This window comes from Phocoena sinus, chromosome 3 (genome assembly GCF_008692025.1).
Source record: "Phocoena sinus isolate mPhoSin1 chromosome 3, mPhoSin1.pri, whole genome shotgun sequence".
NCBI lineage: Eukaryota > Metazoa > Chordata > Mammalia > Artiodactyla > Phocoenidae > Phocoena > Phocoena sinus.
Genome location: NC_045765.1, coordinates 121,879,877 through 121,907,494, shown reverse-complemented (window position 1 = coordinate 121,907,494; position 27,618 = coordinate 121,879,877). Strand labels below are relative to the sequence as shown.

The following is a 27,618-nucleotide window of genomic DNA, read 5'->3' as shown; positions in this document are numbered from 1 at the left end:
AAAAAATATGAATGACGAAACTATAGATACATTATATTTTTTGCTGTGTTTGTTCACTAAGCAACAAGTTACAATTTTAGTAATATAATGTTTAGTTTTAACTTTTATTCAGTGGGTGGTAGTTTGCTTTACCTGAATGAAACATTCAGAAAACCTTTTCTTTTCTTTAACAGGGCTTCTAATTCAATAAACACACTTTTTGGTTACTTCTTATGGATTTCAGGATATTGAATTAATGTACTTACTATGTACTAAAGAAAATATTTTCAACGTTGGATTTTATGTTTTATTCCTTTCCCATATACCTTTTTGCTTCTCAGCTTGACTACTATACTCATGCAATTACACAGCTGTCACCTAATTAAAGGTGCCATAATAACATAATTGAACATGTTCTTCAAAAGAACACCTAAGATTCTAATTCTGACATCATTCAGTCCTTAAAGATTCTCCCTCTAAGAAAACTACAACAGGGCTTCCCTGGTGGCGCAGTGGTTAAGAATCCGCCTGCCAATGCACGGGACACAGGTTCGAGCCCCGGTCCGGGAAGATCCCACATGCCACAGAGCAACTAAGCCCGTGCACCACAACTACTGAGCCCACACTCTAGAGCCCACGAGCCACAACTACTGGAGCCCGCGTGCTTTAGAGCCTGTGCTCTGCAACAAGAGAAGCCACTGCAATGACATCCCCGTGCACAGCAATGAACAGTAGCCCCCGCTCACTGCAACTAGAGAAAGCCCACGTGCAGCAACGAAGACACAATGCAGCCAAAAATAAATTAAAAAAAAAATACAAGTTATCTACTTATTGCATGATGCAATTAAAAAATCAAATGTTATTGAATACAAATACCAAAAAAGTACAGGAGATAAAATCACTAATAATACCTAAGTGCTTATCACCCACATGTTAACATTTTGTTTTATTCACTTAATTTTTTTTTAAAGTGAAAAACTGCATGTGTGTGCACATACACATACACAAAGTTGGAGAGCTTGCACCATCCCTGGGAACCCTGCCCCAATCCCATTCCATTCTCTCTTCAGAAGTTGGTATACTGAAATTGGTGTCTTATCTTTTCAAAATAGCATATTGTATTTTTATTATTTTTTAACATAAACTCAATTATACTTACCTATCATTCTGTAACTTGTTTCTGTCATTCAGTATTATGTTTTGTGATTTATCTATGTTAACATAAGTACACATAATTATGTGATTTATCTATGTTAACATAAGTAGATATAATTATCTCCTTTTATCTGATGAATAATGTCCCATTATATAAAAATATATTTATCCTTTCTACTACTGATAGGATCTTAGGTTGCTTCTAGTATTTTGCTATTATAAATAATGCTGAAATGCGTAGCTATACACATCTCTCTGTGCACACATGGCACAGCTTCTCTATGCACACATGGCACAGCTTCTCTAAGGCAGTAGCTTTTGAATTTTTTGACTAGGGCTGACCGATGGTAAAAAGTAACAATGCAACCAAGTATATTCATATATACATTCATAAACGTATACACGCTAACCCACAAAAATTAAAATTACATGAAGCATTATGACGTGATATTCAAAAATAATCAATGCTGATAGAAACCACATAATTGATTTCACAACCCATTAATGATTCACTACAACTCTGTACTAGGATTTATTTCTAGTTCTCTTAATTAAGGGTGAAGCCTTTTGGAAGACCTAGATTTATACAAGAGCATCTCCTAGTAGGGTACCAATCTTGGGTGGGGCCCTGAACCTTGCCTTTATTCCCTGCACCCTGCCAATACATGATGATAGAAGTTCAAGAACCTTGGGTTCAGCAAATACCCTCAAGACTTACCTCCTAGAGGTTCTGCTTTCCTTTGGTTGCTGGCCTCTAAGTATTCTTTAATTCTTTATTTTCTTCTAGCACACTAATCTAATATGTATTGCACATTTTATACAAGTTTCTTAGTTGCTTACAAAAGGGTCCAGTCTGCCATACAGCTGGAACCAAGTTTTCTCTATTGTGATTTCTTTCAAATGAATCATTCATAAGTGTTCTTTTCAGTTTCCAAACATGTGGAGCTTTCAGACTATGCTTTTGTTGATTTCTAAATTTATTACACTGTTATCAGAGAGTGGAGTCTGTATGACATCAGTTTTTTAGTATTTGCTGAGATTTCTTTTATGGCCTATCATGTAGTAAATTTAGGGAAAAACTTGATGCGTATTTTAAAAGAATATACATCACTATTTGTTGACGTCTATTTTGTTGTTCAAATCTCCATCTTACTTTTTTGTGTAATAACTTCTGATAGTATAATTTTAAGTACCTTTATCACTATAGATTTGTCAATTTCTCCGTTATTATTAGTTGAATCACATGAAGTTGCAACTTTTGTGAGTAAAACAGCTGATTATCAACAATATTCAACCTAATATCTATCTGCTCTTTTTTTCCCCATCCCTTTATTTTAAAATTTTCTATGCAGTTTTTAGTTTTCTAAGTAGTTTCACTAATAATGACATGTAGCTGGACTTACTTTTTAAATTTACTTTGATACCTGACCAATTTTTTATGTTAATTTCTTAGCTTCGACAAAGAGTACCTGCCTCACTGGGGGCAGTATAAATTCACTCCTCATACCTACACAAGGTATAAGTTCAGGTTACCAATTCTTGATTATTCCTTTTCTTCTAATTATTATTTTATAGGAACTTAAACACAGTAAACTTTGTCATCACTTTCCCTAGACAGTAAACGGAATTTTTCTAATTCCTGCTTCACTGTTTTTTTGAGCAATCTGGCTCTAAACAAGAGCCTCCACTCTGGCCATGCTGCCATTCCACAGGGGTCTAAGGCTTCACTCCGTATCCCATAAATGTCTACCCAGTAGGCCCGTGGACCTCATTGTTTCCAGCTATCATTCCCTGCTCTGGCTTTGAGCTCCTTTTCCTTTCCAACACCTGGGGGTTTCCCTTTATCGCCTGGGTTATTTTTATTTTTGTTGTTACTCTATTTTTCTCCAGTATCTCTCTGTTTTTGGAGCAGAAAGGAGGACTTTCTATGTTGCTTCAGCTTGCCATTCTGATCAGAACTCCTGATGATACAATTTTTCCTTTACTTAATCTAGCTTTGCATCCAAACACCTTATGTTGTAATAAATATTTCATATAAACAAAATACATAATAACCACACTGGCAGCAGTCTGTCTCACACCCATTTTAGCCTTACTTCAATGAAACTGACCCTAAACTGATAATAAGACAAGTTGCTTGTGAACAAACTTAGAAAATTATTCCAAAATATAGTTCTTGTGACCTCTTTTCTACATAGACTCTCAGGAGACAATGAGCAGAAAATTCTTTAAAAAAGAAAAAAAACAAAACAGGCTGTGGACCTGCTTGGACATGGTGGCTTCCAGCAGGTCCCGCCTCAGCCACGTTCTCCTGCCAGCAGCTCCCACCTCCCGGGGCCAACATCCTCTCCACGTTTGTTTATTGATTATTTATTTATTATTTTTGGCTGCGTTGGTTCTTTGTTGCTGTGTGCAGGCTTTCTCTAGTTGAGGCGAGCTGGGGGCTATTCTTTGTGGTGGTACGTGGGCTTCTCATTGCAGTGGCTTCTCTTGTTGCAGAACACGGGCTCTAGGTGCACAGGCTTCAGTAGTTGTGGCACGCGGGCTCAGCAGTTGTGGCATATGGGCTTAGTTGCTCCACAGCATGTGGGATCTTCCGGGACCAGAGATCGAACCCATGTCCCCTGCATTGGCAGGTGGATTCTTAACCATTGCACCACCAGGGAGGTCCTCAGCAGAAAATGCTTAGATGACCAGAAACTTAAATTTTGACCACAAATATGTAGAGACATTTCAAGTTATAACATTTTAGTAGCTGACTGTAAAGAGTAACCTGGCTTTTTCAGAAATGGAAAAGCCAATCCTTAAATTCATACAAAAATGTAAGAGACCCTGAACAGCCAAAACAATCCTGAAAAAGAATAAAGGTGGAAGACTCATATTTCCTGATTTCAAAACGTACCACAAAGCTATAGTAATCAAAACAGGGTGATAGTGTCATAAGGATAGTCATATAGACCAATGGAATAGAATTTAGAGTCCAGAAATACACCCATACATATATAGCCAATTGCTTTTTGACAAGAGTGTCAAGTCTATTCAGTGGGGAAAGAACAGTCTCTTTAGCAGATGGTGCTGGGACAACAGGATTTCCACATGTAAACGAATGAAGTTGAACTCCTCACCTCACGTCGTATGCAAAAACTGACTGAAAATGGATTAAAGACCACAACAATATAAGAGCTAAAACCATAAAACTCTTAGAAGAAAGTATGGGGTAAATCTTCTTTAACTTGGATTTAGCAATGGATTCTTACATATAAAACACCAACAGCACAAGTAACAAAAGATAAAACTGATAAGTTGGATTTCATCAAAATTTAAAACATTTGGGCAAAGAAATTATTATGAAAGTGAAAAAACAACCTACAGAGTGGAAGAAAAGATTTGTAACTTATATATCTGATAGGGTTAACTATTTAGTATATATACAATTCCCGCAACTCAAGAAGAAAAAGACAACTCAATTAAAACATGGGCAAAGAAACTGAATAGACATTTCTCCAAAGAAGATATACAAATGGCCAGTAAGACCATGAAAAGATACCCAACATCATTAGTCTTTAGAGAAATGCAAATGAAAACCATGAGATATCCCTCCACATCTATTAAGATGCCTACAATTTTTAAAAAAGAAAAGAGAAAGGAAAATAAGTGTTGGCAAGAATGTGGAGAAACTGGAACTCTTGTACATTTCTGGTGGGAATATAAAATGATGGAGCTGCTGTGGAAAACAGTCTGGCAACTCCTCAAGAAGCTGCACACAGATGACCCAGCATTCCACTCCTAGGTATATACCCAAAAGAATCAAAAACGGGGACTCAGACAGACACTTATACAACAAAATTCATTGCCCATTAATCACAATAGCCAAAAGGTAAAAATAACCCAAGTGTCTATCAATAGATGAATGGATAAAGAAAATGTGGTGTATCCATACAATGAAATATCATTCAGCCATAAAGAGGAATAAAGTTATGATACATGCTAAAACATGAATGAACTTTAAAAACATTATGCTAAGGGAAATAAGCCAGACACAAAAGGACAAATACTATATGATTCGACTTACATGAAATATCTAGAATGGCCAAATTCATAGAGATAGAAAGTAGATTAGAGGTTACCAGGGTCTGGGGGAAGGGAGGAGTGGGGAGGTACTGCTTAAGGTTTATAGAGTTTCTATTTGGGGTGATGAAAAGTTTTTTAATAGATAGGGGCGATGGTTGTACAACATTGTGAATGTAATTAATGCCACTGAATTGTATACTTAAAAATGGTTAAAATGGCACATGATGTTATATGTATTTTACCACAACTTATTTATTTATTTCGTTACGCGGGCCTCTCACTGTTGCAGCCTCTCCCATTGCGGAGCACAGGCTCCGGACGCGCAGGCTCAGCGGCCATGGCTCACGGGCCCAGCTGCTCCGCGGCATGTGGGATCTTCCCAGACCGGGGCACGAACCCGTGTCCCCTGCATCGGCAGGCGGACTCTCAACCACTGCGCCACCAGGGAAGCCTCCACAATTTATTTTTGAATTTTATTGTATTTATTTTTTTATACAGCAGGTTCTTATTTGTTATCCATTTTATACATTATTAGCGTATATATGCCAATCTCAACCTCCCAATTCATCCCACCACCTCCCCCCCGGCCTCTTTCCTCCCTTGGTGTTACATACATTTGTTCTCTACATCTGTGTCTCAATTTCTGCCCTGCAAACTGGTTCATCTGTACCATTTTTCTAGGTTCCACGTATATGCGTTAAAATACGATATTTGTTTTTCTCTTTCTGACTTACTTCACTCTATATAACAGTCTCTAGATCCATCCACCTCTCTACAAATGACCCAATTTTATTCCTTTATATAGCTGAGTAATACTCCATTGTATATGTGTACCACATCTTCTTTATCCATTCGTCTGTTGATGGGCATTTAGGTTGCTTCCATGACCTGGCTATTGTAAATGGTGCTGCAGTGAACATTGGGGTGCATGTGTCTTTCTGAATTATGGTTTTCTCTGGGTATATGCCCAGTAGTGGGATTGCTGGGTCATGTGGTAATTCTATTCTGTTTTCCAGAGTGGCTGTATCAATTTACATTCCCACCAACAGTGCAAGAGGGTTTCCTTTTCTCCACACCCTCTACAGCATCTGTGGTTTGTAGATTTTCTGAAGATGCCCATTCTAACTGGTGTGAGGTGATTCCTCATTGTAGTTTTGATTTGCATTTCTCTAATAATTAGTGATGCTGAGCAGCTTTTCATGTGCTTCTTGGCCATCTATATGTCTTCTTTGGAGAAATATCTATTTAGGTCTTCTGCCCATTTCGGGATTGGGTTGTTTGTTTTTTTAATACTGAGCTGCATGAGCTGTTTATATATTTTGGATCTTAAGCCTTTGTCCATTGATTCGTTTGCAAATATTTTTCTCCATTCTGAGGGTTGTCTTTTCGCCTTGTTGGTAGCTTCCTTTGCTTTGCAAAAGCTTTTAAGTTTCATTAGGTCCCATTTGTTTATTTTTGCTTTATTTCCATTCCTCTAGGAGGTGAATCAAAAAAGATCTTGCTGTGATTTATGTCAAAGAGTATTCTTCCTATGTTTTTCTTTAAGAGTTTTATAGGGATCAGTTTTACATTTAGGCCTCTAATCCATTCTGAGTTTATTTCTCTGTATGGTGTTACGAAGTGTTCTAATTTCATTCTTTTACATGTAGCTGTCCAATTTTCCCAGCACCACTTATTGAAGAGACTGTCTTTTCTCCATTGTATATCCTTGCCTCCTTTGTCACAGATTAGTTGACCACAGGTGTGTGGGTTTATCTCTGGGCTTTCTATCTTGTTCCATTGATCTCTATTTCTGGTTTTGTGCCAGTACCATACTGTCTTGATTACTGTAGCTTTGTAGTATAGTCTGATGTCAGGGAGTCTGATTCCTCCAGCTCAGTTTTTTTTTTTTTTTTTCTTCAAGATTGCTTTGGCTATTCAGGGTCTTTTGTGTCTCCATACAAATTTTAAGATTTTTTTGTTCTAGTTCTGTAAAAAATGCCATTGGTAATTTGATAGGGATTGCACTGAATCTGTAGATTGCTTTGGGTAGTATAGACATTTTCACAATATTGATTCTTCCAATCCAAGAACATGGTATATCTCTCCATCTGTTTCTATCACCTTTAATTTCTTCCATCAGTGTCTTATAGTTTTCTGCATACAGATCTTTTGTCTCCCTAGGTTGGTTTATTCCTAGGTATTTTATTCTTTTTGTTGCAGTGGTAAATGGGAGTGTTTCCTCAATTTCTCTTTCAGATTTTTCATCATTAGTGTATAGGAATGCAACAGATTTCTGTGCATTAATTTTGTATCCTGAAACTTCAATTAGCTCTAGTAGTTTCCTGGTGGCATCTTTAGGATTCTCTATGTATAGTACAATGTCATCTGCAAACAGTGAAAAGTTTTACTTCTTCTTTTCCAATTTCTATTCCTTTTATTTCTTTTTCTTCTCTGATTGCCGTGGCTAAGACTTCCAAAACTATGTTGAATAATAGTGGTGAGAGTGGACATCCTTGTCTTGTTGCTGATCTTAGAGGAAATGCTTTCAGCTTTTCACCATTGAAAAGGATGTTTGCTGTGGGTTTGTCATATATGGCCCTTATTATATTGAGGTAGGTTCCCTCTATGGCCACTTTCTGGAGAGTTTTTATCATAAATGGGTGTTGAATTTTGTCAAAAGCTTTTGCTGCATCTATTGAGATGATCATATGGTTTTTCTTCCTCAATTTGTTAATATGGTGTATCACATTGATTGATTTGTGTATACTGAAGAAGCCTTGTATCCCTGGGATAAATCCCACTTGATCATGGTGGATGATCCTTTTAATGTGTTGTTGGATTGTGTTTGCTAGTATTTTGTTGAGGATTCTTGCATCTATATTCATCAGTGATAGTGGTCTGTAATTTTCTTTTTTTGTAGTATCTTTGTCTGGTTTGGGTATCAGGGTGATCGTGGTCTCATAGAATGAGTTTGGGAGTGTTCCTTCCTCTGCAATTTTTTGGAAGAGTTTGAGAAGGATGGGTGCTAGCTCTTCTTGAAATGTTTGACAGAATTCCCCTGTGAGCCATCTGGTCCCAGACTTTTGTTTGTTGGAAGATTTTTAATCACAGTTTCAATTTCATTACTTGTGACTGGTCTGTTCATATTTTCTATTTCTTCCTGGTTAAGTCTTGGAAGGTTATACCTTTCTAAGAATTTGTCCATTTCTTCCAGGTTGTCCATTTTATTGGCATAGAGTTGCTTGTAGTAGTCTCTTAGATGCTTTGTATTTCTGTGGTGTCTGTTGTAACTTCTCCTTTTTCATTTCTAATTTTATTGAGTCCTCTCCCTCTTTTTCTTGATGAGTTTGGCTAATGCTTTATCAATTTTGTTTATCTTCTCAAAGAACCAGCTTTCAGTTTTATTGATCTTTGCTATCGTTTTGTTTGTTTCTATTTCATTTATTTCTGCTCTGATCTTTCTTTCTTTCTACTAAGTTTGGATTTTGTTTGTTCTTCTCTCTCTAGTCCCTTAGGTGTAAGGTTCGATTGTTTATTTGAGATTTTTCTTGTTTCTTGAGGTAGGCTTGAATTGCTATAAACTTCCCTCATAGAACTGCTTTTTCTGCATCCCATAGGTTTTGGATCATTGTGTATTCATTGTCATTTAGCTCTATGTATTTTTTGATTTCCTCTTCGATTTGTTCAATGATCTCCTAGTTATTTAGTAACATATTGTTTAGTCTAATGTGTTTGTGTTTTTTACGTTTTTTCCCCTGTAAATGATTTCTAATCTCATAGCGTTGTGGTCAGAAAAGATGCTTGATATGATTTCAATTTTCTTAAATTTACTGAGGCTTGATTTGTGACCCAAGATGTGATCTATCCTGGAGAATGTTCTGTGTGCACTTGAGAAGAAAGTGTAATCTGCTGTTTTTGGATGGAATGTCCTATAAATATCAATTAAATCTATCTGGTCTACTGTGTCATTTAAAGCTTATGTTTCCTTATTAATTTTCACTTTGGATGATCTGTCCATTGGTGTAAGTAAGGTGTTAAAGTCCCCCACTATTATTGTGTTACTGTCGATTTCCTCTTTTATAGCTGTTAGCATTTACATTATGTATTGAGGTGTTCTTATGTTGGGTGCAAATATATTTATAATTGTTATATCTTCTTGGATTGATCCCTTGGTCATTATGCAGTGTCCTTCCTTGTCGCTTGTAACATTATTTTATAGTCTATTTTATCTGATATGAGTATTGCTACTCCAGCTTTCTTTTGATTTCCATTTGCATGGAATATCTTTTTCCATCCCCTCACTTTCAGTCTGTATGTGTCCCTAGGTCTGAAGTGGGTCTCTTGTAGACAGCATATATATGGTTCTTGTTTTTGTATCCATTCAGCGAGCCTGTGTCTTTTGGTGGGAGCATTTAGTCCATTTACATTTAAGGTAATTATTGATATGTATGTTCCTATTCCCATTTTCTTAATTGTTTTGGGTTCGTGATTGTAGGTCTTTTCCTTCTCTTGTGTTTCTTGCCTAGAGAAGTTCCTTGAGCATTTGTTGTAGAGCTGGTTTGGTGGTGGTGAATTCTCTTAGCTTTTGCGTGTCTGTAAAGCTTTTGATTTCTCTGTCAAATCTGAAAGAGATCCTTGCTGGGTAGAGTATCTTGGTTGTAGTTTCCTCCCTTTCATCACTTTAAATACATCATGCCACTCCCTTCTGGCTTGTAGAGTTTCTGCTGAGAAATCAGCTGTTACTCTTATGGGAGTTCCCTTGTATGCTATTTGTTGTTTTTCCCTTGTTGCTTTCAATAGTTTTTCTTTGGGGGCCTCCCTGGTGGCGCAGTGGTTGAGAGTCAACCTGCTGATGCAGGGGACATGTGTTCATGCCCCGGTCCAGGAAGATCCCACATGCAGCGGACGGCTGGGCCCATGAGCCATGGCTGCTGAGCCTGTGCGTCCGGAGCCTGTGCTCTGCAATGGGAGAGGCCACAACAGTAGAGGCCCGTGTACTGTAAAAAAAACAAACAAAAAAAATAGTTTTTCTTTGTGTTTAATTTTTGTCAATTTGATTACTATGTGTCTCCGCATGTTTCTCCTTTGGTTTATCCTGCCTGGGACTCTCTGCGCTTCCTGGAATTGGGTGGCTATTTCCTTTCCCATGTTAGGGAAGTTGTCACCTATAATCACTTCAAATATTTTCTCAGGTCCTTTCTCTCTCTCTTCTCCTTCTGGGACCCCTATAATGCAAATATTGTTGCGTTTAATGTTGTCCCAGAGGTCTCTTAGGCTGTCTTCTTTTCTTTTCTTTCTTTTTTTTATTCTGTTCCACAGCAGTGAATTCCACCATTCTGTCTTTCAGGTCACTTATGTGTTTTTCTGCCTCATTTACTCTCCTATTGATTCCTTCTAGTGTATTTTCTAGTGTATTTTTCATTTCTGTTATTGTATTTTTCATCTCTGTTTGTTTGTTCTTTAATTCTTGTAGGTGTTTGTTCTTTAATTTTCTAGGTCTTTGTTAAACATTCCTTGGTTCTTCTCGATCTTTGCCTCCATTCTTTTTCCGAGGTCCTGGATCATCTTCACTATCATTATTCTGAATTCTTTTTCTGGAAGGTTGCCTATCTCCACTTCATTTAGTTGTTTTTCTGTGGTTTTATCTTGTTCCTTCATCTGCTACATAGCCCTCTGCCTTTTCATCTTGTCTGTCTTTCTGTGACTGTGGTTTTTGTTCCACACGCTGCAGGATTGTAGTTCTTCTTGCTTCTGCTGTCTGCCCTCTGGTGGATGAGGCTATCTACAAGTTTCCTGATGGGAGGGAATGGTGGTGGGTAGAGCTGTCTGTTGCTCTGGTGGGCAGAGCTCAGTAAAACTGTAATCTGCTTGTCTGCTGATGGGTGGGGCTGGGTTCTCTCCCTGTTGGTCGTTTGGCCTGAGGCAACCCAACACTGGAGCCTACTGGGCTCTTTGGTGGGGCTAATGCCAGGTTCTTGGAGGGCTAATGCCAAGGAGTACTTCCCAGAACTTCTGCTGCCAGTGTCCTTGTCCTCAAGATGAGACAAAGCCACCCCCTGCTTCTGCAGGAGACCTTCCAACACTAGCAGGTAGGTCTGGTTCAGTCTCCTATGGGGTCACTGCTCCTTCCCCTGGGTCCTGATGCATACACTACTTTGCATGTGCCCTCCAAGAGTGGAGTCTGTTTACCCCAAACCTGTCGAAGTCCTGCAATCAAATCCCACTACCCTTCAATGTCTGATTCTCTAGGAATTCCTCCTCCCATTGCCAGACCCCCAGGTTGGGAAGCCTGACGTGGGGCTCAGAACCTTCAGTCCAGTGCGTGGACTTCTGTGGTATAAGTGTAGTCCAGTTTGTGAGTTACCCACCCAGCAGTTATGGGATTTGATTTTCTTGTGATTGCACCCCTCCTACCATCTCACTGTGGCTTCTCCTTTGTCTTTGGATGTGGGCTATCTTGTTTGGTGAGTTCCAGTGTCTTCCTGTCGATGATTGTTCAGCAGTTAGCTGTGATTCTGGTGCTCTTGCAAGAGGGAGAGAGCGCATGTCCTTCTGCTCCGCCATCCTGAACCAATCTCCTACCACAATTTTTTTAAATGGGGAAAAAAGCACCACGGCACAGTATGAAGTCTTACTAATAACCAGATTTCAATTTTCAGTTTTCCTATTTAATAACAGAGTAATCCTCTTGAGCCTGTTTTCTGATTTGTCACAGTAATTATTTGTAACAATAATAATAATAATGATTTTTGGCGAAGCATTGATGTAAAACTTGAATTAACTAATTTAATCTTTACAACAAGTCTATGGAACTGAGTACTATAATTATCTCATTTTACTGACACAAAACTGAAGCAGAGTGGTTAAGTAACTTGCCTAAAGTCACACAGCTAGTAATTGCCAGCTAAGGTTTGTACCTACATGCCAGACCAATGGTTTTCAATGTTCATAAAAATGGAGACTATGAAACCTACTTCACAGGGTTGTTTTAGGAATGAAATGCAATGAATCGTTATCTTTAAACTGCTTAGTATAGACCCTAGCACCAAGCAGATATTCAATACACAGTACCAGGTTCTTACCAGTTATTGTACCAATAAAAGCAAAGGCATATTCTCTCTTGTTCTCACTCAAGGAGTGGCTATGTGGGCAACTCTAAGTGTCCAGTAACAATAAAACCTACAGTTTCATTTAGACTGTGCAGATAAAAATGTGTCAACGCATTAAAAAAAACTCTTGTTTTATACTCAGGGTGCCCATGCACTTCTTCCTTGGCCTACAGTGTGTACAGACTAGGCTAACAAGTATTAATTTTTACCAGGCTTTGTCTGTACCTAAGGTCCTGAGTTTTGAGATGATGAAAGCTACATTATAAACTTCTGAATTCTTAAACCTAGTTAATTCCCCAAACTTCACATCCCTATCATTTTGGTTCCCACCCAAAAGTGCAGGCCTCTGTATTCATATTACTTCCCTGAAGTCTCATCCACACATTGCTCTTTCTGTTCCTCTGACTTAACTAATCATCACCCCCTTCTCTCCCATCTTTTTATGACAGCTTCTGAAACCTGCAATCCCTGGTGAACAAACTGTTACCTGTTCACAGAATGCTCCCTCTACTGCTTTTTTTAAGGGATACTTGGCTCTTTCCTGCAGACGCTTCTTTACAGCTTACCTCTGTATTATTAGCATCCTCCAGGCTCCTCAACACTGCTTCCACATAGCAGTCCCCTACGCTCCCCTGCAGCTAGCCCTCTCCTGCTGTGTAACAGCCCCATTCACCAAAATTGTTGGAGCCTGACTCACACTCTAGCTCTTTACCTTAAGACCTTCCATAGCCTGGACAGACAGCCTATGGCTTTGGATGGCTTTTCTCAGCCCCTTGACATTCTAGATGCCATGGCCACACAAGGCTCCTTGTCATCACCTGGAACTGTTTCATGTCTGAAATTTTAAACTCCAATATTATAGTACTTTGACTATAACCTTTTATCCTTCTAGCTTCCTTATTCCTTTACACCCATGCACAGATCTGTTTCTGAATCTTGTTAAGACCTTCAGTCACTTAATCCCTTCATTTTTCTCTTAGTCTATCATTCCTGACCATCTGAACACTCTTTTATAAGCCTCATCTGACTCTTTCATATTTCTGTTCTACTGTACCTCACTGTAAACAACTAATCTGGGTCAAAGCTATCCTTGCTTTGAGTCGTGCCTACCCCTGAGCAGCCAAACAATGCTTGAACACAATCACACATTCACGGACATGAGCAGAAACACAAACTTTTTCATTTTTTGTTTGTCTTTGGTCAACTTCCTCTCCTATTTCCCTCAAAGACTTTTCCAAACTAATGCCTGACTTAAATCATTTCTTCGACCATTCCCTGGCCCACTCAGTGCCTCCTCCCAAAACAGATGATTCTGCCTCCTAATTTACAAAGAAAATTAAGATTAACAGGCAGCATCTCCTTCTACTTTGTCTCTGCACCTGAAAACAACCATATTTTTCTCACCTAGTTTCCTCCAGACTTAAGAGGTATCCTTGTCATACCTCTTAAGAGAAACTTCCATAATCTTCTCCTGTCTCCAATATCTACAAGATCTCTTCTAATATCCCCTTGGTCTATATATACATTTTATACTTCAAATATAAAACCCTCCATTTATCCCATATTCCCTTCTAGGAATTATTCAATATGATATGAATGTTTGTGTCCCCCAAAATTTATATGTTGAAATTCTAACCCCCATAGGTGATGGTATTAGTAGGTGGGGCCTTTGGAAGGTGATTAGGCTCTGAGGGTGGTACCCTCATGAATGGGATTAATGCCTTCTAAAAGAGACTCCAGAGAGATCCCTAGCCCCTTCTGCCAATTAGGGATACAACAAAAATCTGTGACTTGGAGAAGGGCTTTCACCCAACCATGCTGGTATCCAGAACTCCGGCTTCCAGCTTCTAGAACTGTGAGCAATACATTTCTGTTGTTTATAAGCTACCTAACCTGTGTTATTTTGTTATAGCACCCCACATGGACCTTAAGACAGTACCCTACTTTCCTCATGTAAATTTCTTGAAAAATGGAAATAACATAGGCCCTATCCCTCACTATTCAGGCCTGAATCTACAAAGTTTGTTTCATGACCTACAACTCTACTTAAACTGATCTTGCTAAGGTCAGCAAAGCATTCTACCTGGCAAATCCAGTGAACATTTTTCAATCTATTTCTCACAAATCTTATCTGTTACACCTGACATTTCTCCTCAACCTTGAAAACCCTTATTCCTTTGGCTTATATGATGCTGCCCAGTCCTGCTTCTCCTGGCATTGTACCTTCTTGATCATTTTTTCCTCAGCTCATGCCTATCTATTTTACTCCATCTGTTGATATTTTACTCCACCAAGAGCCTGTTATTCATTGTTCCAAAGTTTGTTTATATATAATATCATGTAAGTAAAAAGATACGAATGTGGGAAAAAAAAAGAGTAGTTGTTTCCATGAAACAAAGCAGTACTTCTGGAAAGGCTTGATTTAGACGAACTGCTTTAAAAAAGCAGTTTTCAAATTAGGTCTTGGTAAGAAGACTGTAAAGATAGGAGAAAAAACCCTATAACAGTGAGAAAAGGTATCTTTTTTTCTCAAAGCGGGTGTCATTGGCATTTTGGGCCAGACAATTCTTCATTGTCCAAGACACTGCAGGATGTTTATAGTTCCTGCTCTTCTCCGGTATGACAGTTGTTATGGGCAACTAAACAAAAAAACCTTCACAGATTTCCAGGGAACCTGTATCACCTCTAGTTGAGAACTAATGATAGAAGGATTCTGCACTCAGATTTCTTTACAAGTATTTTAACTGCTTGCTCATCTTTGAAGAAACAAACTACAAAAAGTAGAAAATACATTTCAAATATGATTTCCACTCAAAAGATTGTGTGTAACACCAATCAGCAGACCCATGGCAAAGAAAATGACATGACTGTATATTATATCAATAGATTAGCATTTTTAAGTTAAATAAAATGTTTTTATTTCCTATTGCTGTAATCAAATGCTCAACTAGTGAGTCTACTGTATTGAACCTCATTTTAGCATATTTTCTGAGAACTATCATAATTATCTGAGACATTTATTGCATGGACAAAGGCTTAGCGTCCTTGTAGCTTTTAAATATTCAGAAGTTGCCAACTTCAAAAAAATTCAAATAAAAACTCATTATAGAAATGACCATTCTTCTAACTTTGCTGAGGAAATTCTGCCATGAAAAAGTGAGATCCATGTTAACTTAGCAACACATTCATGTTTAATTTGAAACTTTTAAAAAACAATATAACCATTATTGAAACATACTGACAATATTTTTCAATCAAGTATTAAAGTTTTAAAAAGTGTACAATCTAAACCACTCTTTTCACAATAATAGAGAGAAAATACTCTTTCGTACCTCACTGACAAATATTCAAATTCTTAGTCATTAAAAACATTTTGAAGAGTTTTGTTGACCTTTGTCTTACCTCTACAAGCAACACAAAGATTCTGGCCTCCAAATAACAGATAATTTTTAAAATGTAGTTTCTATTAGAAAGAGGTGTACACTGAGAAGACTTTCATCTCTAGCAGCTGTAAGATGTAAATTTAACCCAGAAGGGAAATATTACTAAATTTCTCCACAGGAGACAAATTAGAAATTGTTTATAATTTAATCACCAAAATCAAAAGAAATATTTGAATAATATAGCAGAAGGCACTAAACTTGGACAGACAGTCAAAACTATTTGCTTACTGGGCTTCTCTAAATAAATTATAATTACTACAGATGCTTCCATTATTGTCTAATATAAAGTAGCAATGAGGAAACTAGATCAACAAGAATTCTATTTCCAAAAAAATGATTTTAATTGCTTTCCTACAAGTCTTAAGTTAAAAGGAGTCCAAGTAGATGAACTGATATTAGTAGACAGACTGGGAAATCCATTCTAGATTGTGAAGTGAATACAGCATCGATATATATATAGTACTTTCTTAAGTATTTTTTAATGTAAAAATTCAAACAATCTTTATTATTAAGTGCATCATACATAGAGAAGAGTATATACAATGAATATTTACAGTTGAAAGAGAATTAATAAAGTAAATAGCTGCATACCCATCTCTCAGGTTAGGTAACAGATTGTTACCAGAACCCTAATTAATCTTCTGTGTGCCCTCCCCCCCACAAACCACTTGCTGTCCCCCACTGCCTCCAGATAACCACTAGCCTCACTTATGTATGTATGTCTTCTTTGCTTTTCTTTGTGGTTTTACTCCTTACGTATGTACTCCTAATCTTAAGTCTTGAATAAAGAAATGAAGTTAGCAAGGATTGAAAGAACATAAACAAAGCATAAATAAATATAAGCAAATTTAAAAAACAGAAAAGACATCATTGCACTCATTTCTTGCATGCAAGCACATTCTTCAGGAGTTTTTATTTATATGAAGGGTATGTAGACTTATACGTCCACTTTTGCTAGTTGAGCATGCTTCAACTGAGCCAGGTTTCAGCCTTTGCTTGAAGGCATGTGACTTGGTTCTCCTAGCATGCTTTTATTCTTAGCCCTTCTACTGGAGATTCATGCCCCGAGTGCTCTCTTATTACATGATTTGAAAAAATAAATTTGTTTTTCCATACAAGAACATCTTTATTTCGTTACAAAATAACTCTGCTATGAATGGGAGTATTAACAACAATCCAGGCTCATTTGCATGATCTCCAAACAACTAAGAAAACAGTGTAATGCTACTGTTAGAGCTGTTATGAAGTCTTTAGGAATTGTTAAATTTACCTAGGGAAATGACTTGTTTATACTACATAAGTACAAATTTAGACTACATAATTGCTCATGCTGAAGTTTACTTTTCCACTCCATTTCACTAATCATAATGGAGGTTGATTGTTTAAATCAAGGTTTCACCAGTGAGCAGAAATTCTGGGAGCAATTTCACCCTTATAAAGAGTTAATTCAATAAACAGGAAAACCTTTCATAAATAGCTTTCATTGCTTTCACCTCTTTGCCTAGTATCTGTAAGGATAAGGAATAAAAGAATAAGTATCTATGTACTTTTTTGGGGAATATACTTTCGCCAGACTCCTAAATCTACTACTCCATTTGTACTTCATGACATTTTTGCTAGTCACCAGATATATAGTCACCTGTCACTGGGTGCAGAGCAGGGAAGAAAAGTGAGTATTTGGTGCTGGCAGAGGAATTTCTGAATTATCTGCAAACCTGAGCTAAATAACAGGGCTAAAGGACTATGCTTAGGGCCCTGAAATCAGGATGCTAAATCATATCGCCCAAAGGGGCAATGATTCACTGCACAAAATGCAATTTTTTAATGTACTTACGATAGCCACATTTTTTACAGCCTGCTCGGACACTGTCCTTGTTGCAACCTGAAATACAGTTGGATAACATTTTAGGAGACATATAGATAAGTAATAAGAACAAACATTTCATCACATGGAAAAGCTGAGAAAACCACTTGTTATAGAATTTATTTCTTAAAAAAAAAATCATCTCTGACCTAGCTTAGAATACTACTCAATTATTATAATTATTAGAAATCAGTGGAAAAGCTAATTTACTCAAATTATTTCCATGACAAATACTTAAAGAAGATATTTTTCTCTAATTCAACAGAAATGCTGTACTATAGTCAAGAGCTTCAACATTCTAGGAATTCTATAACACTGCAGAAGAAATTCCGGGGTACTCTGGCCTGTCTCTCAAATGTAAAATAATTAACTGACTAGATATATACGTAAACATGCAGGTTAACAAATATTTTTCTGCTTACTCTTAGAAGAAAAAAAATTCTGTTTCTTAAAGGAATTGGTGAAATTCCAGAAACATACTTTAATTGCTAGGTATTGTAAGAAACATCTCAATTCAGCACTCAAATTTTGACAAGAGAAAAAAACTAGTCACATATTCAGTGTGATCAATGTTTAGAAGTATTTACAGTATCTCTGTATAAATAGTGGTACATACAGGTAACGTTGAAGATACAAATAACAGAGGAAATAAAACTGATTTTTTATTGTGATAACATACATATAACATAAAAATTTACCATCTTAACCATTTCAAAGTGCATAATTCAATGCTATTAAGTCCATTCACAATGTTATACAACCATCACCACTATCTATTATTTCCAAAACTTTATCACTATCATCCCAAACAGTCACTGTGCTCATTAAACAATAACTGTCCATTCCCCTTTCCCTCTAGCTCCTGGTAATCTCTATTCTGTTTTCTGTGTCTATGCATTTGCCTGTTCTAGGTATCTCATATAAGTGGAATCATACAATATTTATCCTTTTGTGTCTGGCTTATTTTACCTAGCATAAAGTTTTCAAGGTTCATCCATACTGTAGCACACACCAGAATGGCATTCCTTTTAATGACAGAATAATATTCCATTGTATGTATATGTAGTTGAAACCAAATTTAACCTCCAATAAGGGCTTCCATTAACCAATCAGAGGGCCAGTACAGTATTACTCTATTTCTTAATTAAGGGCATCTAACTCCTAAGTCCTTCAAATGGAGATATCTCAGCTTAATAATAAAGTACATATAGTGCAAATGTAATACATTTAATTTTAAGAGAAAGATCATTTTTAAACCATTTCTTTAATGGTATAAAGTCAAATATTAGTCATTTCCCCCTAAAATATTCATTGTTGAGTTGTTCTAGTAAAAATACAGTCCGTTCTGCTACGATGCTTTTTAAAAAAACATAAATTTGTTCCAATGCATCTGATATAAGAGGGAACAATTTGAGGGCAAAGTGTCCATGAAATACACTAGGTGAATACAGAAACTTGCATCCAGTTGCTCTGAGCCTCAAAACATACATGGACACATCTCAAACATTTCTAGCAACTTCAGTTCACCACGTGTGCTGTGAGCAGCACCCACCCACATCTGGTGTTATAACTTCCCATCTGATTTTGTATTATTACCTTCCTACCACTACTTCAGAACAACTCATAAGCTACAATTCTTCTGAACTCCTCTTCCACAGCAAACTTCAGGTCTTTTTTTTTTTTTTTTTTGCGGTACGTGGGCCTCTCACTGCTGTCGCCTCTCCCGTTGCGGATGCGCAGGCTCAACGGCCATGGCTCACGGGCCCAGTCGCTCCGCGGCATGTGGGATCTTCCCGGCCCAGGGCACGAACCCGTGTCCCCTGCATCGGCAGGCGGACTCTCAACCACTGCGCCACCAGGGAAGCCCAACTTCAGGTCTTTTAAAAGGTACAGTGTCCTGTTTATTGCAGTATTTATGTATCTTTTAACCAATTAACATATGCAGATAGGTTCCTATGAGTTTTTATGTATCACGGTACGCGGGCCTCTCACTGTTGTGGCCTCTCCCGTTGCGGAGCACAGGCTCCGGACGCGCAGGCTCAGCGGCCATGGCTCACGGGCCCAGCCACTCCGCGGCATGTGGGATCCTCCCGGACCGGGGCACGAACCCGTGTCCCCTGCATCGGCAGGTGGACTCTCAACCACTGCGCCACCAGGGAAGCCCAACTGATGAAGTTTTTAAGTGTTGTGCCCCAACCTCATTTTTTTTTTCCATAAACCTTGTGGGGTTTATTGCAGACTGTAGAAACACATAAGCTGCATTGTAGCAGAACTGTGGTATAAAACTGGATTAATAATACAATCAGGCTCTTTCATTATGAAATAACTGCACGTTGAAAAAGATGCTCAGAGAATCCGGGTCAATGTTAAGTCCGTTCCCACAGAAACCACAGACACTGAATAATACTGAACAAAACTGTGCTAAATGCACCATTACCTCTCCTACAACAAACTCAAAATGTTGCAGTGGACAGATTCGAAATGATCTCATCTCAGCATGTATCAGAAATTAACTCGTCTTTGACTAAAGCCATGGATAAAACTTATCATTTAAGTATCTCCTATTTTTAGCATGAACAAAATATGAAACTTTTTCAGAGCAGTTCATCTTCTTTAATAAGGTTGTAATTTTTTACATGAAAGGGAAGTATAACAAGAACTCTAAATAATTTCATACCAGCTATTTCCTCACCAGCCTTTGGCTAAATTAAGATTTCAAGCTTCATTTGTCTATCATTTTCACAACTGTCTGGCCAACTAAATACTTTTACCTGGAACTTTGAATCCGATGCAACAGACACAGTAAATCTGAGACAAGTGACAATGAAATGGAGACAGTTAGTTCATTCTGTTGTCAGGATCCAGTTTCTAGTGGTAGTAATGCCACTGGCAGCAGCAGCCCTAACCAGGTCTAGGCCTGTGCAGGATGTTGGCTACGGGTTCCCTTGCTCTTGTTTATTTTCTAAGCCTCTATTATCCACCCTTTTCTTAGAGTCTGTGAGCTTCCTGGTATCTTTCCTTTTCTGCTTAAGTTAACTAGTCAGTTTCTGTTGTCTAGAACAAGAACTCTGCTGATACAATGGTACTTGAGATCTATGTCAAACTGAATAGCAAGACTATAAGGGAGGCCCTGACTCTGACAAGTTATCCATTTCCCCATCTTAGGTTCCCATGCTGTTCTTTGTTCCACTCCTCTTCAAAGTTTGCTAGACTAATAGACCCTGCCTCCCTCGAAATGTTCCTACAATCCGAAAGCCATTAAATAATCACGACCTATAATTCAAAAGCCATCAAATAAAAACTTACAAATTTGGCTGCATATCGGTAATATATTTCCCCCTAACCCCCACCTACACCTCTGAGGGTGGCAGGGCAGCAACATACCAAAGAGATATGCTGCAAAATTCCAGAGGCGCCTCGGTGAGTGAGACATGGGACAGGTGACCTAGGTCTTGAAGGTGTGGCAAGAGGTTCTGGAATGAGGATTCTGGGCCAGTCATAGAGAACCGGAAGCTACAGCAGAGATGATGGAATTCAAGGAAACATCCTTGCTTTGGTGAATGGAGATTTCTTCAGCGGGCACTTGGTACCAGCTTTGAGAGCCCTTACCCCTGCCTATTTCCTGCCATGATGTGGGTCAGATGTACGTATTCTCTATCACATCAGAAGGACAGTGCTAATGTGTCTCATTTTTGTGAGAATCCTAATAAAGAACACATATACTCATTAAAAAAATTGGCTACATAACAAAATCTGAATGGCAAAGCCCACCAAAAGCAAACTCAAAAGACACATGAAAACTTGGGAAAAAACATTTGCAACTCGTAGCACCAACAAAGGGCAATTATCCCTACCCTATAAAACCCACCAAAGCATTAAGAAAGTGATCAATGACCAATAGGAAAAAAATGCGCAAAGGAACTGAACAGAAAGTTCACAGAAAAGGAAATAGAAACAACTCTGAAACATACAGAAAGATGCTCAGCCTTATTCATAATAAATGAAATGTACATTAAAATCTAAACTGGGATTCCATTTTCACTTATCAGAACAGCAAAAATTGAAAAGGTTGAAGAGGGTGTGGGGGGACATACGCACATGTATCGCTCGTAGGAGTAAAAATGAGTACCATCTCCATGGAAAGTAAGCTGACAAAATCTATCAGAACTACCAGTGTACATATTCCTTTGATACAGCACTTCCACGTCCAGGAATTAATCCACTCAATTTACTTGCACCAATGCATACAGGCTTATGTGCAAAGTTATTCACTGCACCATTGTTGGTAATAGTAAAAAAAAGCAGAAATAATTTAGTCACCAATTTTGGTATAGAAGAATAAGGATGTTCTTTATTTAATGATATTCAATGATCTCTAAGATATAAAGAGAAAAAAGCAAACTGTAGAACAGTGTTTACGGAACGTTGCCATTTCTATAAAAGAAAGGAAATTATATATATATATATCCCTACACGTTACATATAATATGTGTTATATATAATATATATATCCCTACACACTTACATATACGATAGATTATATATAGATTATATTAATAGATAGAGATATGTAAAGAAAAAAATCTCTGCAAGGATATATACATTGGTTACCTGAAGAAAGGGTGAGAGACACGTCACTAATAGACCTTCTGTATCTCTAAAATGTGAAACATGAATGAATTGCCTTCTCAAAAACCAAACCCAGAAACTTCCCTTAGCCCCAACACTAAGAAACGGTGTTGTCATGCAAGCATTCTTTGACAAAAGGCAATGATTGCACTTGTAAATTCTTCAGAGAAGCTACATTGCAGATTTTCAACAAAATTTTATTAACTGATAGTTGAACAAATTGTAGAGGTCTTTATTTATTGTATTTGTTATATGTTAACAAAGCCTTACTCTGATCTAGAATTCTGTTGAACTTGAGTGGCAGGGGTCCTTCCTCTCCCAGTAACTTAAAGGACTAGAGAGTGTCAGTTTCTCTAGATTTGGGACCATGCTACATTTTGTATACAACTTGGTGCCTAGCCTGGTGTAGAGTTGCTAGGGGGTCCTCAACAAGTCTTTGTTGCTTTGAGGTTATAAATTTAAGAAAATACTTCAACAGCTGGGAATCAGTAACTTCTATTGCTCCCAATTGCCAGCTATGAAACTAGTGCCTGCAGTGTCACTGGTCCACCTGAGGCATGACAGGCACTAAAAGAAAAGGAATAAAAGGGCAAAAGAAATGAAAATAATGACTGCTGGGAAGGGGGAAATGACGGAAGCACAGGGAACTTTCTGGGATGATGGAAATATTCAAAATCTTTATTATATATACGATTCTTCAAGCTGTACATTTGTGATTGTGCACTTTATTTTCACATATATGAATTATACTTTAGTAGGTAGCATAAAATGAAAAAAAAGTAATAGTAGGACAAAGAAGGAAGTGAAAAGAGAAACGTTAAAAAAGATGAAAAAGCAGAGACAAAATAAAAGGAATGAGAAAACGTGAGACAAAGGGATGGAGTGTTCCTGACAGTAGCCTCAGGCTGTTCACTGGCCCCGAAAGGTATGGCAAGCTATCATACTGACCTCAATTTATTCTCTTGAAATTTCACATCACCTGTTTCCAAAGTCAACAATTTTGTCACTGGGAACTTTAACAGTGATGCTTGGAACTTAATATTATATTTCTCTCATGCTGTATATTTTAGATTTTAGGAAAGCCTGTAAAAGCTTTCTTTATAATTAAAATATTTTCTGTAATCATTTAAATTTAAAAATAAAGAGCTTAAGTAACTAAGTTTTCGTTGTAGTAAGTAATTAGCAATTGTAATCACCTCTGTCCATTCTTTTCATTTTTAACTTGATTAGATTCAAATTAGATTCCTTTTCTGTTTTGTAAGACTTTAAATTTTACATTTGGTTACTCAATAATAATTTTAGTTATAATTTGGTGACCCTTAAAGATAACTTCAATTTCTTCTGCTTTTAAAATTCAAATTGTGGCCAGATTTTATACCATAGAGGTGCTATATAATATGTATATAGCATATGTACTCTGCTAAAGTTGAATGCAGAGTAAAATGCCATGTATTTAAACTTTTCCACTGCTTTATATTAAGAATTTATAGATATAATCCTTTCTTTGGGATCCCCAAAGATTATACTGAAGGCAAAACAGAAAGAACAGCAGAAATAAAAAATTCTCTGCATACTAAAAAAATAGGTTAAATGAGTTCCCTGATGTAAACATTTTAACCATTTTTTTTTTTTTTTTTTTTTTTTTTTGGTGTACGCGGGCCCCTCGCTGCTGTGGCCTCTCCCGTTGCGGAGCACAGGCTCCGGACGCGCAGGCTCAGCGGCCATGGCCCACGGGCCCAGCCACTCCGCGGCATATGGGATCCTCCTGGACCGGGGCACGAACCTGCATCCCCCGCATCGGCAGGCGGACTCTCAACCACTGTGCCACCGCGGAAGCCCCCCTGGTGTAAACATTTTAAAAGAGCAGATGTCCCCACCTTCAGTTAAAAATGCCTTCATAATCATTTGACCCTCAAAAGAAGAGATAAAAGTAAATCAAAGAATTTCTTATTTTAAACTACTGGCATGAAAGAGCTAACATTTAAGTAAATGTATTAAATGCTTTCACTTGCTTGCCTCACAAAATACAAATAACCTGTGAAGAAAAAGGCTATAGATATTACCAGTTTAAGATAAGAAGAGACATGGAGAAGTTTAATTCACTACCTAATGAAACAGAATCAAAACTGCTGTCTAGTTTAGTCTGTTTACTTTAGTAACAGATTCTGCTCAGCAGCAATTCTAGTGATCATCCCTCTAAATATTATTTACTTATAACAGGCATAACTCTGAAATAGATGTGAGAGAAACCATAAACATGAATAAAGTTCCTATACTAGAGGAAACTTACAATATACTAGGTTATCTAGGCTAAAGCATCCACAGCTGTAAGGCATGCTAGACTGTGCCAGTTTAAAGACATATAGCTCCATTAGTAAGCAGGAAGAACTGGCTGGCATAACTTTCCATTGAGAGATCAGGAAAGCTTCCCACAGGTAGACATGGACAATAGAGCAGGGACAGTGATAACAAAAGCATGTAGGTAGAAAAGCACAGAGGTTCTGAGAATAGTTGGCCAGGTCAGAAGACTGCAGAATGCATGAGAGCAGTGGTGGGAGGAAAGGGCAGCAAGAGTGATTCGGCTGTGCTTAGGAAGTGTGTACTTCATTCTTGCAGAGATGGGGAGCTTTGGCATTATAACAGTTTAGAAGCGAAAGAAAGCTTAGTCATCAACTCCTTCATCAAAGAGACAAAGAAACTGAGCCTGTGAAAGGTTAAGGTGCTTGAAAAGAAATACAAAATTCACAGATATGGGTCAAGAATTAAGTTCCTGTCTCCCAGGAATGACAGGATCAGGTACATGACTTAGGAAAAGTATTTCAGGAGAAACGTGCCACATAGACTAGAGAAAAAAGAAATTGTGTAGAGTATAGTTTAGGAGTGAAAAGAATTTGGATGTAGCATAATTTAGAATCCTTCTATTACTAAGTTGCAATAGTAACCTGTTAAGAATTTGACACACTTTGATAGCCGAATGTAATGTTAATTTGGCTATAGGAAATTCACTATCTTGGCTATATAGATTTCACTGAAGGAGGGAGGGAGAGGGAGGGAGAGAGGGAGGGAGGGAGGGAGGGAGGGAGGGAGGAAAAGAGAGGGAGAGAGAGACAGAGAGAGAGCAAGAGAAAGTTTTCCTGCCAACCACATCAATAACATACATTGCCACTTGTGCCAGGTAACTCTTCATTGGGAATGGTTAATTATTAACATGAATGTCAGAACTAATTTCAACAACTGTGAATGGTAAAAGCAGTTTTAAAAGAAAGTAAACTTCACTGAGTTTCAGTGTCTTTAAATGTCATTTCTTTAATAACAACTATAAGCCTATGATTTCTCTAAGTAACAGAGTACACATTTCACTGTGTTACTGACACAATAGTTACACACACTGCTATGGAAAAACAGCTAAAGTAGGTGACCGTAAAATAGATGAGGCTGATTATCGTTTGTGGAAAGCAACCTCAGTACTTTATAGTCATACCTTGTAATAATCACTAGCAGGACTACCCCAAAAAATGCCATGCTGGATCCATATGAGCATTATACCTAAACATAAAAGAGCATTCTTGTCCTTCTTGATGATTATCTCCAAAGATTTCTGATGGAGCCCTATTTTCTTGTAATACACTGCCTGGATCAATCATCCAAGAAATTACCTTAACATTTTCCGTATTTTCTAATGGCACCTGCATTGTACTTTTACAGTGCTTTCATGCCTATTATTTCAATTTTTTCTGGGTTTAAATAGTTTATCTATGTCTTACCATCTACCTTAATGGCACAATTTAAGATTATTACCCTTAGAAGCATTATTTTGAATTGAAAGAAGGTTAACATATCTGTAACACTAGTCTAAGTTTAAGGGAATTTCAATAAGGCCTAAAAAAAAATCACTTTTGTCTTCTTTCTTAAGCAGCACATTACATTTTCATTACTAGACTTAAGTTTTATGAGGACACAGATTGTGACATACTATACCCTGTAGATGCTCAAAATGCTTGCTCAAATAATGATACCAACAGTGACAGCAAGTTAACTCTGGATGCATTTGTGTGTGGCCAAAGTCATCAGGGCTGACTTGGCCTATCAGGATGCCTAGGCAATCTACTGTGCAGACTGGACTTCCTCTGCTGGTCCCTTACATGTTGATACTCTCAGGGATCCAGCCACAGACCTTCCCTTCACACTCTATGCACTCCACCTGAGCAAAGGCTTCCATTCCCATGGCCTATTACATGTGTGGATGATACCAAACTGTTCTTTGATTCTGGCTTCCTTCCTAAGCTACAAATTTTCTCTCTTAGTGTCTATTAGATATTTCCATTCCTATCTCTTACTCTTAGATATTTCCATTCCTTGAGTACATCTCAACACAAGCCCCAACTGAAGCCATCATCAGCCCCCCTAAATACTGTTCCTTCTCAGGTGTTGCCTATATTAGTAAATAGCCCCACCCAGCCCCACTAACAGTGAAACCCAGGTATACCTCATTTCCAATCTTACTCACCTACAGTGAATACATCGCTGATTCCCAGTGATTCTACCACCAGAAATATATCTCCAATCTATCTGCTTCTCTCCTTTTCTAATGAGACCATCCCTGAGGCATCATCACAGCTTACCAGAGTTACTCCTAACTGGCGACTCTGTCTCCAAACTAGCTCTCATTCAATCTACTGGGCAGCCAGAATGCTCTCTCCATAATGTGAATATGTTTAAAAATCCTTAAATATCTTACTATGGTCCTTAGGAAAACATCCAAACTCCTTGTCATGGCTTAAAACATCCTGTAAGAACTGGAAATTGCCCTGTAAGTTATACTAAAACACAGCAAAATGGATAAGCACATGGGGTCTAGAGGAGCCAGAGTGACCCGTCACTTCCTAGCTATTGCAGTAAAATTTCTTGATTTCTCTGTCCCTCAGTATCCTCACCTGTAGAATGGAAATAGTAACACTGAACTTACAGTGTGGGTGCAAATGTTAAATGAGATAAAATACAATGCTTGACAGTGTCTGACACATCTGACACATAGTAAATGCTTAGTAAATATTAGCTACTGTTATCACTCTAGTTAATTTCTCACTTCTCTTCCATTTGTATTCTTAGTTCCATCCATAGTGCACATCTTTCATTTCGTCTTCTCACACATTTCTTCTTCCTTTACATATCCAGTCCCTCTGGCTACAACTCCCCCTCCACAATTCTTCAGGTCTCATCCTAAATGCCACATCCTCTGGAAAGTCCTTCTGGCCCCTCCAGTCTCCTGTTAGGTGCCCTTACTATGTGCTCCTCAAGTGTTTGTATTTTCCTTGCCTTACACTTGTCAGACTTTCCGGTACTTTCTTTTCACTGCTAAATTGTAAGTTCTGTGTGAAAGGCAACT

At 37.8% G+C, this 27,618-nt stretch overlaps 1 protein-coding gene across 1 annotated transcript in view; it reads right to left on the bottom strand.

Annotated features, from left to right (window-relative positions):
• The window catches only part of SREK1IP1 (SREK1 interacting protein 1), a 58,509-nt gene that overhangs the window by 29,801 nt on the left and 1,090 nt on the right, over positions 1-27,618 (bottom strand). Inside the window, exon 2 of the mRNA XM_032628033.1 lies at positions 17,574-17,621. Within this exon, the coding sequence (XP_032483924.1) occupies positions 17,574-17,621 (48 nt within the window). The remainder of the gene's footprint in view (positions 1-17,573; positions 17,622-27,618) is intronic.